Source organism: Channa argus, chromosome 23 (genome assembly GCF_033026475.1).
Source record: "Channa argus isolate prfri chromosome 23, Channa argus male v1.0, whole genome shotgun sequence".
NCBI lineage: Eukaryota > Metazoa > Chordata > Actinopteri > Anabantiformes > Channidae > Channa > Channa argus.
The window spans coordinates 1,116,115-1,136,246 of NC_090219.1; the positions used below are offsets into that span (position 1 = coordinate 1,116,115).

The 20,132-nt window shown below is 37.5% G+C and overlaps 1 protein-coding gene across 3 annotated transcripts in view; it reads right to left on the reverse strand.

Annotated features, from left to right (window-relative positions):
• Window positions 1–13,397: 13,397 nt before the first annotated feature.
• Window positions 13,398–20,132, reverse strand: part of pudp (pseudouridine 5'-phosphatase) — a 40,019-nt gene continuing 33,284 nt past the window's right edge. For 2 of the 3 annotated variants that reach the window (XM_067493502.1, XM_067493503.1), the window contains exon 4: window positions 13,398–13,978. In XM_067493502.1, coding sequence (XP_067349603.1) covers window positions 13,802–13,978 — 177 coding nt within the window. In that variant the 3' untranslated portion in view covers window positions 13,398–13,801. The other variant, XR_010912231.1, reaches the window with a different exon arrangement.

Here is a 20,132-nt window from a genome sequence, read left to right on the forward strand (position 1 = left end):
GGAGGGAGAGGTCTGTTGACATCCAGGGTATATGGAGAAAGATGCTCCATCCTGTCCAATCAGGTGGCGACAATCAATTCAAATGGCCCAATCTGTGAACACCACCTGTAGCTCAGCACGTCAGACACAACCACACAAAACACACCCACACAAACACACGAGGAAGAGGAGGGAGAGAGACGACATAAGAATAATAACACAAATAATGACTCAGGTCATAACACCTCCCCCTAAAAAAAAAAATCAAAAATTTTCACTAGTCCCTTTTTTTAACGAATTTCAGTGTTAAAATCCTGGAGCTCCAAAGACCAGCGCATGAGACGGTTGTTGTTTTCTGCATCTGAGTTAGAAACATGAGGGGGTTGTGGTCAGAGTAAACAACGGTTGGCATGGGACTGGAACCTAAATATACTTCAAAGTAACAAAGTAACAAAGCTAATGCCTCCTTTTTAATGGTGCTGACCTATGGCTATAATGGTGTTTTATGAACTTTTTAGAAAAGTAGCAAATTGGTTGGTCTATGCCAGCATCTTCCTCCTGCAGGAGTACTGCACCTGCGCCAAGAGCACTGGCACCCACCTCCAACTTAAATGGATGCGTAACGTTTGGGGCAGAGAGCACAGGGTCACTGGAGAGGAGAGCTTTGGCAGACTGGAAAGCAGACTGACATTTCTCTGACCATGGAGCAGCGACGTCACAGAAGTTTTTCCAGTGGGCAGTTAGGCCCGAAAAAGCGACGTAGCTCACGGTGCATCTGGGGAGCTGGGAAGTCAAGGATGGCCTGAACTTTGGCAGCAACAGGGCATACTTCGCCCTATCCTACTTTTTAGCCCAAATAGGTAGAGACCGCTTTCCCAAACTTTCATTTTGCCAGGTTAAGAGTAAGGGAAGCTGCACGCAAACGGCTGAAAATTTCACCAAGGGTTTTACTTTTTAAGCATGTTAATATGGCACACTCAAGTTTTTTTCTTGTGGTCAGGGGGTTTGAATTACATAATTTGTTTCACTGAGTTTACAGTCAACCACATAGGGACCAGAAAACTTAGCTTGAAGGCCAGAACCAGCAATGGGCAGAAGCTTGTGCAAATATTTTAGACATAAAGTTTGCTCCTTTGAATGTGCTTTGGGAAGCTGAATGTTGAGAAAAAAAAACTGACAAAAACAGGGATCGGTCGTAGTGGAGCGTCAGGGATTAACTGATTGGGTTTACCAGACATTTGGCTGGTGTGGCAAGAACGGCAGAACTTTACAACATGGGATTTAAGTCCAGGCCAGAAGAAATAATGAAGAACATGATTGGAGGTTTTTCTTATACCTAAGTGGACGGACATGTTGTAACCATGTGGTAGACTCAGAACCTGGAGACTAAAAGGCTGAGGGACAACAATTTGGCACACAGGGTCATATGTAGAACCAGAGCTCAGAGACTATCGGCACATTAGAACACCATTATCTAGCAGGTATGACACAAACTTTTTACATGTTACATTTTTCATTTGGGACAAACAGTGAGATAAAGTTGGATCAGATTGCTGCGCCTCCAATTAACTGATCTCTGTTTACTGAGAGTTTAGCGCAGCGGGATCAGACACACACACATCAGTGCTTGAAATTTCAGTAACCTCCAGAGATGGATTTTCTGCCAGCCAAATTATTTCCGAGTGTAAGATCTAGACCTGCAATTTTACACTTGCCAGTCACAAAATTGTATGACAGCTAAACAAAATGCAAAGGCGCACTACACTCATATTCACTCCCCACACCAAAATGTCTGAACCGCAGTAAGACTGAGCTGAGAAGGGTAAAACATCACCACGAATTAGGGACTGTTTTGCACTGGTATCTCTCAACACAGTGATTGGCACTTGATTTTTCTCTCCCACCAGATGGACAAAACCATGAGAGACAAAAGGTTTAAAATGTTCATCAATTTTGTTATTTTTAGGCTCCACTGAAGGTGTGGAGAGTGACCTGCTTTGGATCTTTTTAGGATAGGACAGACAGCAATGAGGTGACTCTGCTCATGACAGTAATAACACTTGCCTGTTTCAGAAGCATCTATGTGGGAACAAAGAGCGCCTTTTATTTTTCTTTCAGTAGAGACCAAATCGCGAAGAACTGGTTAAGTGAACACATTTTTATGGCTTAACGCAAACTCGTCTGGAAAGACAGCAGCCACAGAAAGAGAAGTGACATTTTGTTCATTTAGGTATAACACAATTTTGTCAGGGAGCTGATTTTTAAACTGTTCTAACAATATGAGTTCACGTAGATCATCTAAGGTTTTAACCTTACAAGCCTGACACCATTTGTCAAACAGAATCCCTTTCTCTCCCGCAAACTCTACATATGTCTGTGTGGCAGTTTTTTTCACATTTTCTAATTTTCTGTCTTTAGGCCTTCGGAAGAAGCTCATATGCATGGAGAAGAGTACCTTTTACTTTGCCATAATCCAAACTATCTTCAATTGACAAAGAAGTTCATACTTCCTGGGCTTTGCCCACAAATTTACACTAAAGCAACAGAGGCCACACAGTCTTTGGCCACTTTAGCGTAGCCGCTATACGTTTGAAAGCATTGAAGTATAAATCAACCTCTGATTCTCTAAACGGTGGAACAATTGCAATGTGCCTACTCACGTCAAATCAGTCTTCACGGCCAGATGAAGGGGACATAGGTGCAGGACTGGCAGGTACAGTGGCTCCAGAGCGTCCTGTCTTAAAATGATGAATGTCGAAAAACTAGTCCATGCATTTCTTCCTTCTAGGCTGGACTACTTTAATTCGTTACTTTTGGGATGCCCAAGTAACTCCATAAAAGCCTATGATTAATCTAAAATGCTGCAGAGTGCTGACTGAAAGGAGCAAGAGAGATCATATTTCACCTTCACTAGCTTTTATCCATTTGCTTTCCATAATACCTATATTAGAATTTAAAACCCTTTACATACAAAGCTCTAAACGGTCAAGCTCCATCATATCTAAAAGACCTCACAGTACCATATCATCCCAGTAGACCACATTAATCTCAGAATGCAGGCCTATTTGTGGTTCCCTAAAATTCCAGTGGTTGAATGGGAGGCAGAGCTTTTAGCTATCAAGCTCCTCTCCTGTGGAACCAGCCTAATCTTGACAAAGCACCTTATTCCACATGTTTGCTGTGTCCCCCACATGGCTTGTGGGAACTTCTTATGGCCTTCTTTCAACATCAATGGCCCTCTACAACATAAAAAAGATCAGACCCTACCTCACAGAATATACAACCCAACTCATTTTAAAGGAGCTGGTGATATCCAGTCTTGAGTACTGCAATGCCCTTTTAATAGGGTTACGAGATATAACCGGTGCCTTTACAATGAGCTGGGTTGTATATTCCGTGAGGTGGGGTGTTGTAGAGGGCAAATCTGTATGCCCTAGAGACTGAGGAGATGTGGTGCATAAGGTACGGACAATCACTGCAGATCCATTGTTCATGCTGATGTTGTGTTTAGTCGAGGATCTGACTGAAAAGACAAGAACTTTGGTCTTGGAGAGGTTGAGCTGATGATGTCTCTCTCTCATCCAAGCAAAGATGTCAGAGGGACCGCAGAAATGCGACAGATAAGATAGTGTAGTCATTGGGTGAAAAAAACATGAGCGGATGATAGAACCCAGGGATGTAGTACAGACAGAAAAAAGAAGAGGACCAAGAACTGAACCCTGCAGCACAACAGTAGAGAGGGTTAGAAACAAGCCCCTGCCAGGATACCTTGAAGGTTCATTCCAATAAATAAGACCAAAGCCAGACTAGAGCTGATCCAGAGATGCCAAAGTCAGAGAGTGTGGACAAGACGATCTGATTGTTTAGTGTCAAAGGCTGCAGCTAGATCGAATAGGATTAAGACAGAAGACTGACCTTTGGCTTTTGCAGCCTGCAGAGATCCCACGACTGTCAGGAGTGCCGTATCTGTCGAGTGACCACTCTTGAAGCCAGACTGGTTGACATAGAGGAGATTGTTCTTGGAAAAAAGTCTGAGAGTTGATTCAATGCTGCTCATTCCATGGGCTTGGCCAGAAATGGAAAAAGAGAGAAAGGGTCTGTAATTCCCCACAAGGGAGGGGTCAAGAGAAGGCGTGTGGGTGCAACTGCTTGGAGGAGAGGGGAAGAGATCAGATCTAGAGAGCAGGTTGGTTAGAGAGGAGGAAGGTGGACACGTCATCCTCAGAGTTGAAAATGAGGATAGCGATGCAGTGTTGGAAGAAGTTAGCAGGATGTCATCATCTAGCTTTCTGGTGTCAATGGTGTTGCTGAGCTTGTACTGGTAGTATTCAATCTTTGCACTGGTGACACTTTGAGAAAAAGACACAAGCAGACCCTGATGATCAGCATGAGGAGATGGAGTCTTGGATTTGTGCCACTTCTTCTAACAGATCCAGTTGGTGAGCCACAGGTTAGAAACTGAGGGATGAGCAAGTCTAGAAGACATGGGGCAGAGACTATCCAGACATCATAAAAGTGTATTGCAGAGGCTGTCCTTTGCTGCATCTGTATCAAGGGTGGAGAGGTCCTGTGATGGGGGCAGGGTTGCAGACACCAGTGAAGAGAACTGCTACAAAGTTAGAGACCTGAGGTCACGGCAGAGTGTTACGAGTGTGGGAGGAGAATGCCAAGGTCTAGGGATGAAGAGTATGAGCTAAATGAAGAAGTGATCTGATAAATGCTGTTGGGGAAAACTTCCAGGTGTCAGCGTTGAGGAGTCCAGTCCCAACCCCTGACCTGATCAGTGAGGAGTGTTGGAAGTCAAAATTGTGTGTTCTGTGTTGTGATCTTGCTTTCTGTAACTGCAACCAGCTGAAGCTTTAGGCCAACAGGTGACTAAAATATGGTCTTAATTGTAATTAGTGGCTAATATGTAATTGAATGTCTGGGTTGTGCCATATTGGGGTATATCTACAAGGTGCTAGTGTTGATTTGGTGATTTTGTGAGCTTTACCATACAGAGCATTTTTAATTGCCTGCAAGGTAAACTCAACCCCTAAGCCCATTCTTATTCCCTTGGCACCAATTACTAACCCCTTTCCTTATTTATGATGACAATAAATTGACCCGTTGGCATCTGTATAACTAAGAAGGGCCTCTATTTGATGCCATGGGCCTACTGTGTGACTGCTGTGTCATGCCTGTCATGAAAACAACAATGCACAGTTACAATTGTTGAAGCATCAAAATTGGTTTGGTTTTAAGTCCCAAGACTACAGTCTTTCACAGTTGACTTGAACGTTTGTCTTTTATGCATAATTCTTGTGCCTGTTGACCTACCCAGGCACACCAAGCTCGTCCTTATGCAAAAACATTATTGAACTCAGTTGAAATCCTTAGGCATCTCATACAGATGCCCGAGGGTACTTTTTAAAATCAGTAACCACCAAAGGGTTTGACAAAACCTTATTTGATCTATAGAAAGGAGAAAAATTCCTTAAGTTTAAGGAATTACAAACTGCAGTGTTTTAAAAAAGAATCAAACATTGAAGGACCCAATTCAACTTCCATTATTCATTTTCAAGCAGACTACTGACAGCTGTACAGCTTTTCGTTGAGTCACTTTAAAGTACATATTTAGTGTTCAAATACTACTACTGTATACTACTAACTTAACAAAATTTGTTGAAACTTGATGAACTTTTTAATGCATCAATTGCTTTCCATTATTTGATTCCTTTTTAGTGCTAATGCAAAGGGATGGTGAAGGCGTTTTCGGATCACTTGTTCCAACATATTCATTGGCTAAAGTGGAAGCTTTAGACCCCAAAGTGTACACCACAAAAGAGGTAAATATTACTAGGGAGAGAAAAAAAACTGAGAAGGCTCTGGGAGAGTGCGAAGACCGTGGAAATGAGATGCTTTTGCTCTTGTAGCTCGTTTGTCATTGTTTTTCTCTGCAGGGAAGCCTGTGTAAAGTATTCATGGCCTCCCATTTTACATTTTTTTTCTGCATTAGATCACTATTGACTCTCTCAAAGCTCCCCACTGCAAACAATCTTTAAAATAACAGCATTGATGTGCCAAATTGTGATATTGCAACTGAGGCTGACGGTCTGCTGAGGCATAATAAAATTACTATTCTCTTGCAAATGTATCGCACAATTGGAAAGCAAGGCAGAAAAGATAGATGTGATTAAAAATTAAGTCAGATATCAATTTCTATGATAAATAATAAATCAGACTAGTGTAGGCTCTAATTAAAAGCATGCAATATTATTAATCTTTAATAGGCTAATTTTAGCAAAAGAAATAAATACAATTGGGTTTCTGGGTAGCTTGGAGAAAACAGAACTAGGGGATTTTGACTCTGCTCAGAATGATGATGCTCCTATGCAAAGTACAGCTAATGGTGATGGGAAGGAAGGCATCACTAGATATTTGAATTCCTAAACCATCTACAGTACAAACTGTACAACTTGAAGTTGTGATGGTGGTAAATGCAAATTGAATCATTTGTTGTTGATTTCAGCTTTTATTTGATCATATTTACACCGTTATACACTAAACAACATAGAACAAAGCATTGTTTGTATTAGATGACCCACAGTTGAAGTTAGCACACGTACTGGATTCTTGTCACCCAGGTGTGTCCTTCACAAATAGACTGGAGACATGTCCAGGGTGTACCCCATGTCTTGTCCAGTGACAGGCTATAGCTCCCCACCACCTTGAACAGTATAAGCAGTTAAAATGATGATTGGATGACTACTCCTAGTTTTAAAACAAAAGTAAAAAAAAAAACAAAACAGAGCCATTCTGATCCTGAGAAAAGAGGAATACCATACAAAAACCTTGCACAAATATGGGTCATAGCCAATAGATCAACTTGGAATGTCCTGAAAAAGAAAGAAACCATTGGTGTACTTAGCAACATACACAGAACAGGTAAACAGGAAAACAATGGCTGATGTTGAAAACGCCCAAAACAACAGTCAGTGACATTGCTAACAACTTCTCCAGAGCAGGATGAAAGTATAACAATCCACCATTTGAGTAAATTTCATGGACAGAAATACACAGGCCATTACATAAGACTAAAACCCCTCATCAGCTGTAACAATCAGGATGTTGTAATTTGCAACAAAGTGCAGTTGATCCACAGGGTAAAAAGGAAGCAATGCCTGTAGGAGGAAAAGGATGTGCTCATGATCCAAACCATAAAAACCTCTCTGTGAAGCACAGTGGAGTAAATAAAGCCCAAGCCATGACACTGGCTTGGGCTTTATTGCTGCTTCTGGAGCAGATCCACTGATCTTAACTGATTTCACTCAGGATCGTAGCAGCAGAATGAACTCAAAGGTGTATGGAAAAAAATGTCAACAAGCAGCTAGAAAATGAATTTCCCCAATTATGGGGATGTCAGTGAATTCATAGGCTTGATGCAGTTATGGGAAATAAAGAATTTCCAACCAAATAATATGTTTTATTTACTTTAATTCACTTTAAAAATATACTTATGTTCCAGTACTTCTGAGTGCTTATAATGTGGATGATCTGATATAATAGGTGCTTTAGTTGTTGTCTTCAGTGTGCAAAAACGAATTAATTAAAATTGCAGTTCCAATACTTTTAGAAGGGGCTTTATGTGAGTCAAACGTAAACGAGTTACTTTTCCACAAAAAACAACAAACAAAATGTGTACAAAATTATAACAAAGAAGTTATTGTTAAATTCCACAAAGAATTATTGTGAAATAAATTTTAATCTGATATTGCCCGGCCTAGTTGTGTATTAAACTCCTCTTTGCGCTCACAAATATTCTTCCTCAAATCATCCTCGTTATCACCTGTCCCCGTAATCAAATGTATTCTCTCATCAGTCAAAGCTGAATAAAACATGAGGTCTATTTGCATCGCTGAGTAGGCACTGAGTCTCAGAGCAAGTGCAATGTCTGCATCCTATCTCATAAGAGACAAAGTGCTTCTCCCAGTCAGAGGCCTTGGAAATCTTCATCTCCATAAAATCCCTTTTGGTTCAAATCGAGGTTGCACACTTTGGCAACAGAATACAAAATGGCACCCAGCAGAGCTACTTCCATTGGATCTTGGCATTCTTATGTGCTCTACCCATCTTGGCAATTCAGCCATGGCCAGTGCTTGGGACATATGCAGACTTGAGATATGCTTTTGCTTGGTGTTGAGAATAAAGACTTCTTTCCAAAGTTCTGCCACCTTAGATGCATAGCTTTTCTGGTCAAATGGGACTTAAAGACTATTAAGAAAAGCAAATCAAACACAGAACTGCTCTGGAATATACATATATAGATAGCTAACTTTCACATTATAACTATGCTTTAGACAAGTCCTTAAAAAATTGATTAGTGGATTTCCTGACTTGTATATTTAATCCTTTATTTAATCTCTCATTCCCTTCAATAAGGTGAGGACTCTTTCTCTCCAAATCATCTGAAGAAAACTGCAAAACCTGATTCTGCTTCCTGAAAGATATGACACCCCATCCATGTCTTTTTTATAGCATGCCTGAGAAAAGCCTGAAGAAAATGTAGGCCTGTCTGCATTATCTGATCAGCTTACTCATCCTGCTCTCTGTTTAGACTATTTGGCAGCCCCTCAAGATAAAAAAAATAAAAAATAAAAGCTTTAATGTTTAAAATGAGGTCATCCATATACAGTGTCTCTCTGATGTCCAGTGTTTTTCAACTTTGCCTGTAGAAGAGCTTCTTGTCTGAGTACTGATAAAATCCGGATATAAAACCTGACGTCAAAGATGAATATTTCCCACAGCCACTCTCGCCTATCAGTCATGAGCACAGATGAGGACAGGGGCTTGGGAGACATGTCAGCAAGCTATCTCTGCTGCCACCACCATTCTCCCGCCTGTCTTCTTTACTCACAGGCAGAATTACAATTGAAAATGTTTGCGGTGAGAATAAAAGAGAAGGGTGACTGAGATGGCAAATTATATATAATGGATTTTATAACTGTTAGGGATTTTATAACAGGTATCTTTAGAGTCACACTGTGATGTTGGGGCATTTGGATAGCTGGCCCACTGTACAGACAACCAGTCAAACCCCCCAAGAGTAGCTGTTTCAAGTATAAGGAAAAAGACAGTCTGAAAAAAATAAATTAGCCCTCAGGTGGAAACCATTATCTTACATTGAGCATACAGTAAGCACAAACAAGAGGAAAGGAACACCACAATATTCTTCACAAGCCTCTAAAAAGAAAACATAATGCAAAAAAGATCACCAGTGACATTGTTGTTAAGCAGAATATCATTCAGATTACATTAGCATGGTTAGACAGCACTTATTGGCAAGTCTGGTGAAATTAAGTGGAAGCAAAAAACCAACACAATGCAAAGATGGTCAGTCTACACAGCTAAATAAACCCAGCCTCTGAACCATGTACAGCAGGTCCTATAACACCTGACTTGTCTCTATTTGTTTTGTGTTAAGTAGATAAAGGAGGGGAATTAAAATCCTGCAGTGAAGGTGAAGCCAAAAAGTTCCCACAACCTAAAATTTATTTTTCATTGGTGAATGCAGATATTTATAGTTTGTGTATATGATAAACATAGTAATTACCAACATTATTATTTCAACACAATTCATGAAAGAACGTTTTCAAATAAAAAGTGTAATTAAATCCGTAAAGTTGTTATTTTTATTAGTATTTAGAAGTAAAAAAGTAACTGTGTATTTCTTGGAAATATGCATTTAATCAACTAGTGCTAACAGGTCCCCCAAATTACCTTTTAGAGTGCAAGAATAAGAAAAGTAAAATAAGTGAAGGTGTGCATCTATCAGTATTCACTCTGCAGACAACATGGAGGAGGAGTCTCATTGTAAATAGAAGACAGACGTCAACAGGAAGCTAGTCTGTGTTTATTTATCAGGGTAATGTTTTCTAAATCCTAATAATCTGCCGTATTTAAAGTAGGCCAATGGCTTTTAGTCAGACCTAAAGTGGTTTAATACAAATAAATGTCCGTAGCAAAGGAAGCCAGCACTTTGTTTTTTTGTTTTGCACACAGTACTCTTTTAAATTGTAAATTGTAAAGTACTGTAGCCTACTTTAATAAATAATAATAATAATAAAGATTTCTTAGTTTACTTTGAAAAATCATTAATATTCTTTTCTTTTCTTTCCCTTAGTTAGTAAAAAAAACAAATATTGGTTACACATGCAAACAAATATTTAAAGTACAAAATCAGAATTTAACTTTTACCTTCAAGTAGTGACAACTGCCTCATCCACAGTACCAGGACTACATCAGCATTTCTGAGTCTATTAGCTTCTGTTTAATTCTGCAAAATAACTAAAGCTGTCGGATTCAAGCAGTGAATTAAAAATAACAAAATAGAAACACGAAAAGTACCAGTATCAAAAATGAAACATCAGTAGTCCTATTGGTTTACTTATATATAAATGTACCACTGGCTATAGAAAAATCAAAAAAAGGAGAAAAGCACATCTGTATTTGCTGCTGTACTGTCCAGTCCAATTTGTGATCTTACTCTATAGCTGAACACCTTTTAGTTATAGAGTGGAAAGTGAAAATTTGAAATGCAGTTAAAAACAAAGTCAACAGTAATTAGCAGCACTTCATTAACCTTCACAACAGCTTTTGGACTTACTATATTTAAATAAAACAGTAAAAACATGAAAGAGGAAAATTTATTTAAAGTATGTTTGTAATTAAAATACTTAAAAATTGTAAGGGACGTTCAGACTGAATGCAACGAAAATTTTTACCTTTAGCAAATTTAATTTCTCATCTAAAGTACTTTCATTCATGCTGTGGATGTTAGGACATCATTAAGTGGTTTTTACCAATTGTTATCACAAACATAGCCATATTGGTAGTAAGTGGCCTACTAAACCATCATAATGCGCATGGTTCTGTGATTCTTCTCTCTCTTTAGTTGTATCTCTCTCGTCTTTTTTGTTTCCACTTGCTTTTGTATGTTAATTAAAGGTGGATTCATGAAGAAAAAAATGAGCTCACATTTTTCGTTTAGCCTCACACACTTCCAACTCACACATGCGCCTCAATTTGTGCATCTCAGGGTGAATCTGATTCCACTCAAGTCTTTTTCAAACACTTTAACATATGTATGCAATCACAACATCTGTAAAACTTGTCTTGGACAAACAGAAGTAATTTTTCTAACTTATAGTTATTTTAGTATGCAGTTTCTTCTTTGTATTTCCCCAGACAATTTATTTGTTAAGCTGCAGTGGACAAAAAGCAGTATTGTAGTGACTAGCTAGGGTTGCCCACCTCTCATCTCATCTCATTTACTTTTAATAGTTTGTTATCTTCTATTTCTGAATAATAATTTCAAGCATTTATTATTCATTTTACGACTTATAAGTCTATAAGTCACAGTTCTTAGACATAGCAGTTCTTATACATAGCATCATAAAGAGTCTTAGAGCAGCAACCCCAACCATACACAGACTCTATAACTGGTCTTCATACATGACACAAAGGATAAAATAAATTAAACATGAACAGCACATTCTCTATACTTACACACATTACATTCTCTGAACAGCTGACAAAAATATGCAATAAGTCTGAAAATAACCCATAACATGATTAAATCTGAAATACAAATCAAGACAAAAATGAACAAAATGTGATTTATCAAGCTTTGTTAATGTATTCTTTATATGATAATAAAAAGTTAACACATTTACCCAACATAAGAAATGTTATTGCACCATGTGGCAGGAAGTCTTTTTTTTATTTGATCTGTTGGTATCTACATTTAAAAACAGACATTTTAACACTGTTATCAAAAAAGAAATAATGTGGGGAGAGATATGTAAAACTACAGTGGTGAGTGTGTGAGCTGCAAAAGAAAAAAAAAATCACCTGAGGAGATTACCCCCTCCTTGAAGATGAAAGGCCAGGCGGACATGGAGTGGAAGTGGATGTGAGTGCAGTGAAATCCTGTTTCAGCAACCTAAGGCGGTATGGCACCCGAATCCAGTGGGCCCTCTGTTAAAGCCTGCTCAGCAGGGGGGGGCAAACTGAATTGTAGTAAGTGCAGTGGTAGTCATAAGCAGAGATGAAAGCATGAGAACAACTCACAGCCTCTTTGCTGGATTACACTGAGGAGAGGACTAGTGTCTCTGGCATTTCAGTTGAGGACAGCCTTCATACAATGACAGTAGGACAGTATTACAAACCAAGAACAGCCTACTTAAAATTTCTTCAGATTGACAGTCACACTACGAATCTGAAATGCTGCTGTGGCACTGTATCACAAGCACCAGTAATTCTTGACACAGCGCAACCAGAATAGCAGATTTGCAAAAAAAAATTCATCTGCATGGCTGAAATCTCACATGTGCTATAGCTCAACCTACATAGCATACTCCTAATGACTGGTGCAAAACTCACCAATGTCAGCAACCGAGCCTAAACAAGTACCATCAAATTTGAGAACGGACCCATAACCTGTGCATAAACCACTATTTTGGTGTATTTTCTTCTAATTCTATGTGTATATTTTAGTGTTTCAATGTGTAACCAAACTAAACTTCACACTGAAATAGTTACTTAAATGCTCTTGATCAAATGTTATCCATGGCGTCGATGTTTTTATATAGATTTTTAAAAGACCCACAAACAAATGTTATACTTTACCCAAAGCTCAATCACATTTTAAATGTAAATAAATATACCAGATATCTGGAAATCAATACTTTTAGTTTGCATAGTAGTAACAGCTAGTACAAATGTTTCTTTATCAGAAATTTATACAAATTTTTATTAATTTAATAAAGGAGATGCAAACTTTACCAATGCACCAATGTAATTGTTAATATTTTACAGAAATATTTATACACTCTAGAAAGAATTTGTATTTGTATAGCTGAACGTGCATTAATATTACATTAGGTTGAGGGTTATGTTTGCAGCCCCGTCTATGCCTTTTCATGAGTGACAGTCTTTTATTTGCATTTCTGGCTACATTGCAGACATGGCCATATTCATCACAGTAACATTACAGTTTCTCATGTAGAGTTCACTGTCGCAAAATTGTTTGCCAGTAGTGAAAGACCTAAATTCTTTTCAATTTTGCAAAGAGAAATAGTCTTTTTGAACTAAGCCACAACCCAAGACTAAGCCTTTGGTGGATGCTATTTATATACCTAATCATGATCCCTTAACCTGTTACCAGTTAATTAGATAATTTTGAATCACCCAGATTGGTGTTATTTAAAGATTTAATAAACATTTTAGTCATATTTAGCTATGGTTTTAACTTATTGCAGTGTGGTGAGGGAATTAAACTCTACATTTGGTCATGTTTACAAAAATACAATGAGTTGGTAAAATTGCTGAAAGTTCTTTGCAGTTTAGTCAAATACAGATTCAAGCCAATCAAGAAATCACAGATTTGAGCTTTAATTACATTTGTTTGGATTTGTATAACAAAGTAATTTCACTGAAAACATACAACAACAACAGTTTTAGATTTTTAACCAAACCAGCTTCAGTTTTGTTGGTCTCCCGAACATGGTGGCACATCATAAGGAGTCAAATAATAAAAAATGTCATATACAGGATCTAAATACCTTGACACCCCTAAGGTTGAGAGATTAAATACATAACACATCAAGAAAGTTGAGGCATTAACAGAAAAACATCAGTATTCAGCCACATTGTAGTTGTATGCAGGGAAAGAATCAGCACATTTTTCTTTCTCAATCATCACTGTTTCTTTCCAAGATGAAGAATGGAGTCAGACACAAAGACTGAATTACATGGTTTGCTTCAAGATTTGGTTTCTAGCTCAGTCATATGCTGGCAGCCCAAAGAGCTGTGGCTCAAAGTCGATCATGCTCCTGAGCCGCAGTGTTGCCTCCTGGGTAAGGCTGGGGTCAAGGTTGTCGTCAGGAATCATCACGACCTGCATCCCCGCAGTCAGTGCCGCCTTCACGCCATTGGGAGCGTCCTCAAACACCAAGCACTAAGCAAGGATGAGACAGAAGAAAACAGAGCAATATTATCCCATAAGCCTATTAGGTCTGCAGGATTTTACCCTTGCAGACACTGCAGAACTGAAGCCAAAAACAAACGTGAAAAAGGGCCATTTCCATTTCCAATGTGATGTAGACGACATTACACAGCAGAGCTGTTTACCTCTGCTAGATGAAACATTTGTTTAGTCTAAACTTTAAGAGAAAAGTGTGTGCTGTGGGTCTACTTCGTTGACTTTATTTCTAATTTATTTTTTTTTGTAATGCAAGAAACTGTGCACATCATAAGGCTGGAGTCAATCAAAACAACACTTAGATGGTAATATGGAATTCCATGTCATTCTGATAATAATGACTTCTTCCTTCTTTGTCTTCTGTTGCAGTATTTATTTATTTTTTCTTAAAAAGAAGTAACGCTCAACAACATGTCATCTGTTATCTCTAAGCCTATTCTGAAGTTCATCTCATTATATTCCTATTTTGTTCTTAGACGTTTCTGACGTTAAAGTCAAGCACCTTTAAGTAAATTGTCAGGTACCACACATTAATCATCAGCAAAGGTGATTCAGGAATATTTGTATGGCTTTTATATGACCTGGTCCACCTCAACCACACTTGGATACAGAGTTTGATCAAAAATAACACATTATTATTCAGTCCCTCCAGGGAGTTCTATCACATAATATCATATTACAGTTACCTCAGTCGTACATTTACTTGTATTCTAATTAACAATGTGAATGTTCAGGCCAGACTCATTAAAAAGATGATTATGTGCAACTGTTCTTCTGGGAGGCGGCTGTGGCTCAGTTGATAAGTCCACGTCCACGGACCACAGGGTCAGCCCATTCCCCTCCCCAGCTGTGCTGTGCCGGTCCAAGCCCAATAGAAATTTGGGAGGGAGGGGTCAGGAAGGGCATCCGGCATAAAAACTGGGCCAAATCAACATGCGGACAATAACCCGCTGTGGTGAACCTGAACTAACGGGTTTACTTGGTGTCTCTATCCACTACACTGAACAGGGACGATGTGGCTATTTTTCTGTTATCACATCACAGGTGGTTGAAAAATGAGATTGAAATTGAAACATAAGAAACAAAAATATACATGATGTGAGATTACATAGAGGTTCTTGTGCTGTTACTACATACAATGTTACAGTGTGGTGCTGGGTTGGCATCACTACACTCTATTTAATGGTAAAATGTACTATGATTACCTAAAACAGTTTAGTATGAGATAAACACAAAAAAGAAATCACAAGTCCACTAGTTTTTCAGGCGTTGCACATAACACGGTTTACAAAGAGAATCAGGAGATAACAATCCGACAGCTGTCTTACCAACCCAAGGTGCAACACTGGAGCAGGAAGATACAATATATGGACTTTAGATCTTCAAACCATTATTATTGCATATAAACCAGTCTGGTTGCACTGCATAAAATGTACAACATGCCAAATTTCTATTTAAAATTTGCTAATTTGTATTAATGGGTTTGGAATACTTTGCTCATGTTAAAAGATCTACCAATAACATAAATACACATTGTTTTTTGCGGATGAGAGTGATACCAAAAATAGGTTATGACTGGACATTTAAACATAGGCAAATTACATTTCCCCCTTTAAGCCAAAGAGAACTGTCTTAGTGTGTAGATGCATTTTTAGAAATTGCTGCTATTGAAGCCTGTCTATTTCAATTTTTGAAAATGGATGAGAAGGAAATCTGTCACTGCGACATGCCGAGCGAAGTGAAATTTTGAAAAACAGAAGGCTAATTGGCATTTGAAATACTTATTTTTAAACATTTTATTTTAAACAACATTTTTAAACAAAGAAATTCCAACAGCTGCAGTAAATTAATATGGCTGAACCTTGACCATGAGGTTAATCAGTTTTTAGTATCCAATTATCACATTCAAGTGTTTGTAGACAGATAAAGGGATGAAGTGCAGGCTCAGTGCTTTGAGGGTAAGGAGAAATACTTTCTACTAGCTATACAACAAGACTTTAAGCAGACACGCAAGCATGGACATGAAATATGGGACCTTGAAACAACAAACTGCAATCCTAACCCCTTCTCTAATCAGGCATCAATTTCCTCAATCCTTAATTAAGAAAAGAATTAGTTAGTTCCCCAAACCGTATCAAACCTTGTGGAAGATTAGAAAAAAATACATTTTTATACCTATGGCCAATATCCAGATTGACAAGTAACTGCACCAACTTTAGGATGTATTATACTGCAATCATTTTAAACACATTCACTGCACTAAATTGATCTTAATTTAAGTGTGACTTTTAAAATCAATGGACTGCACCAGGATTTAGGTGAGTTACTTTCAAGAAGGTGAACATTTTTATATTTTTAATTAATTTACATTTATACTTTGCAGAAATGTGTTGAGTTTGACATTATTTTTGTACAAAAATAATGGACAGCAAAGCCTGTATTATTTAACTCAGAGTAAGCAATTTTACCCAGCTAAAATATTTTAATAAAAAATAGACACACTTTAATTGCTCTATATTTGTTGTGTTTATGGCTGTTGGCTTGAAAGATTTTTGAAGAATAATTTTATACATGTACAATAGCCTACAATATTTTTTTAATTGAAAGCACTACAATGATGCATTAAATGCAAAAATATATATATATTTTTACAGGTAAATCTGCTAAAAGTTAGAATACAGCAAAAATAAATAAAAAAAAACAAGAATTACAATTGCAATGTGTTATTTCAGTAAAAAAGTTAGAAAAAACAGTTACAAATTACAATTAAAACAAACTGTTAATTTAAGATTTTATTCAGCCTGCACAGGCAAAAGTAAGACGGAGAAACTGGAGCAGAGTCTGCAAAAGAAAACCAAAATTGATATTAATTTTGAATCTGCATGACATGTTTTAGTGAAGATTATTATAAACATCCTTCTCTGAAAACCATTACTTATGTTAAAAATACACAGTACATATGTGGTATGCAGTGCAATGTTCACAAGTTCTGCATAGAATTCTTTGAAATTACTTTTTAGTCTGTATGATGTTGAACCATTGATGTGATGACTGAATTACATAATGCTTTGCCTAAAAAAGTCTATACAACTCTTTTTTGCAAACAGACAAGAAGCAACATACCAAACTATTTAAGGTCAATGACAACCTGAAGGTTGGGTACTTGTGAGCCTTCACCCAGTATAATACACATCAAGGCTAGAAACAAAGTCAGAGGAAACATTTTAATCATCAGAAGATATTATCACACAAAAAAGTATATGATTACACTGAGGCAAAATTGCACTGATCTGTTGAGTTAAATATCTTGCCTAGAAATAATCTGAACTATATAGTATAAATAATATCTGCATATACCAGACAGACTACTTGTCATATTATAGAAAAGTTTGAAAGCATGTGTAAATTATAATTAAACTTGAGAAAGAACACACTGTATCTGTGTGTATGCTGTAATTTAAAAAAGACAGTTACAAGTGAATGGGGACATTTACGAAGAAAAGGTTCTCAAAGTTCATCTGAACATAAAGTTCTCATTAATAACCATTCTATAATGAGTTATTTACAGGTAAGTTGAATGATGTTACATTATCTTTCAACCCAGCAACAAAAGGCCAGAATTAACTTACAGTTTAGATGAAGGCTGGAGCATGGACTTGTTAATCTTTCATAAACATTTAAAAAAGATAATTGAAGAAGTTATTACACTTTATATTGTTATGAATATGGCTCTGATATTTGACGCTAACAAAACAACTTACACTACTCATTTATGAAAACAAGTGTATGATTACATTTGAGACTCTAGTAACAGAATGTAACAGTAATGGTCTACAAAGAGTTTCCCCTATAGTGAATATGGCACTAAACATTTAGTCGAAAATTTATGTAGCACACAATAAAACCATGTACATAATATTTGATTACTTACTAATGTTTCCCAACCAAACCTGCAAATGAGGCCACATCTGAATACAGTTGAGTCTGTTAGCTGTTTCATTTCTCCATCACTGATGATCCCCTGGTTTCTGCTCCCTGGGTTTCCCAGGCTCTCTGTGCAAAATAAAACATCCTCTTCCATTTTACTGGCTTGTCACCCGGTGCTGCGATAGAGTCGGATTGAGAGGCGTCAGCTTGACTAACGGTCAAGCTTTGCCAGGTAGCAGGTTATTTTATGGACCATATACTGTCCATAGACAGAGGCTATAGGTGGCAAAATGTGAGGCACATGACGGTATAGTGCAGAGCGAATTATTCTGTCCCATTACCAAGAGCTTTATCAGTAAATGTAATTATGCCTAATCATCAGGAAACATTTGTTCTAGCATTCAGAACAACGGTGGCAAAAATAAACAGTTAAAATGCTTGCAAGAAATGTTGAAATAGTATAGTTTAAAGGTCACCTCTAGTCATGCATTACAACATATAAAATTACTATGATTCAAATAATGAACTGTTTCACATAATTTTCCACTATAAAAAAGTAACAGCCATACTTCCCAGTGAAAATTTCAAAAATCACATTTCATAGTACTTATTGTACATCATTCGACTTTCAAGGTCAAAAAGGTTAAATATGGACTTAAGTAGTTTGTGATTTTACTCACTGTCAAAGCTAAATATTTTCTAGCAAAAATGCACAAAGCTGAAAAACACCACTGCCTGCAAATAGCCAATTCTTAGTGCTGCATTTGACACCATTGATCACAACATTTTATTACAGAGACTGTAGCATGTAATTGGGATACAAGTAATTGCACTAGGTTGGTTTGAATCTTATTTATCATAGAAATTACAATTTGTTCATATTAATGATGAATCTTCCAGGTACACAAAAGTTAATTGTGGAGTTCATCAAGGCTCTGTATGAGGACCAATACTTTTACTTTATATACATCTCCTTTAGGTATCATTATTAGAAAACACCATAAATGTCCATTGCTGATGACACCTAGCTATATCTATCTATGGAACCAGATGAAACAATAATCAAACTTCAAGCATGCCTAAGACATAAAGGCCTGGATGTTCTACAATTTCCTACTTCTAAATTGATGATTTTTGGGGGCCTAAAAATCTCAGGAATATGCTTTCTAACCATATCGTTATTCTAGATGACATACCTCTCTCCGTAAGTACTACTGCAAGGAACCTCTGGGTTATTTTTACCTCACATATAAAACAAATCTCTAGAACAGCCTTCTTCCACCTACAGAACATTGCCACAATTAGGAACATCCTGTCTCTACGTGATGTCGATGAGATCTTATATATATCATGGAGCCTGACGTCAGAGCTTTATATGCAAGAAGCAGGGTTTTAAATTCTATTTTAGATTTTATGGGAAGCCAATGAAAAGAAGCTAGTGAAGGGCAAAATATGATCTCTCTTGCTAGTTCCAGTCAGCACTCTTGCTGCAGCATTTTGGATTAATTGCAGGCTCTTTAGGGAGTTACTGGGGCATCCTGAAAGTAGGGAATTACAGTAGTCCAACCTAGAGGTAACAAATGCATGGACCAGTTTTTCGGCATCACTTTGAGACAGGATGCTCCTAATTTTGGCAATGTTCCGTAGGTGGAAGAAGGCTGTTCTAGAGATTTGTTTTATATATGAGGTAAAGGACAAATCCTGGTCAAAAATAACTCCAAGGTTCCTTACAGTAGTACTGGAAGCTAGACTTATGGCATGTAGAGTAACGATATGGTTGGACATCATATTTCTGAGATTTTAAATACTATGACTTCAGTTTTATCTGAGTTTAGAAGTAAATAATGGTGGGACATCCAGTCCTTTATGAAGGCATGCTTAAAGCTTGAATAACTGATTTATGTTTTTCATAGATAAGATATAGCAGGGTATCATCAGCTTAGCAATGGAAATGTATGGAGGGTTTTCTAATAATGATGCCTAAAGAAGACATAAACTGTATAAAGTAAAAAGTATTGGTCCTAACACAGAACCTTGTGGAATTTCATATCCAACCTTTGGAGGATTCATCCATAACATGAACAAATTGAAATCTATCAGATAGATAAGATTTAAACCAACCTAGTGCAGTTCCTTTAATCCCAATTTCATGTTCCAGTCTTTATAATAAATAGTTGTGATCAATGGCATCAAATGCACAACT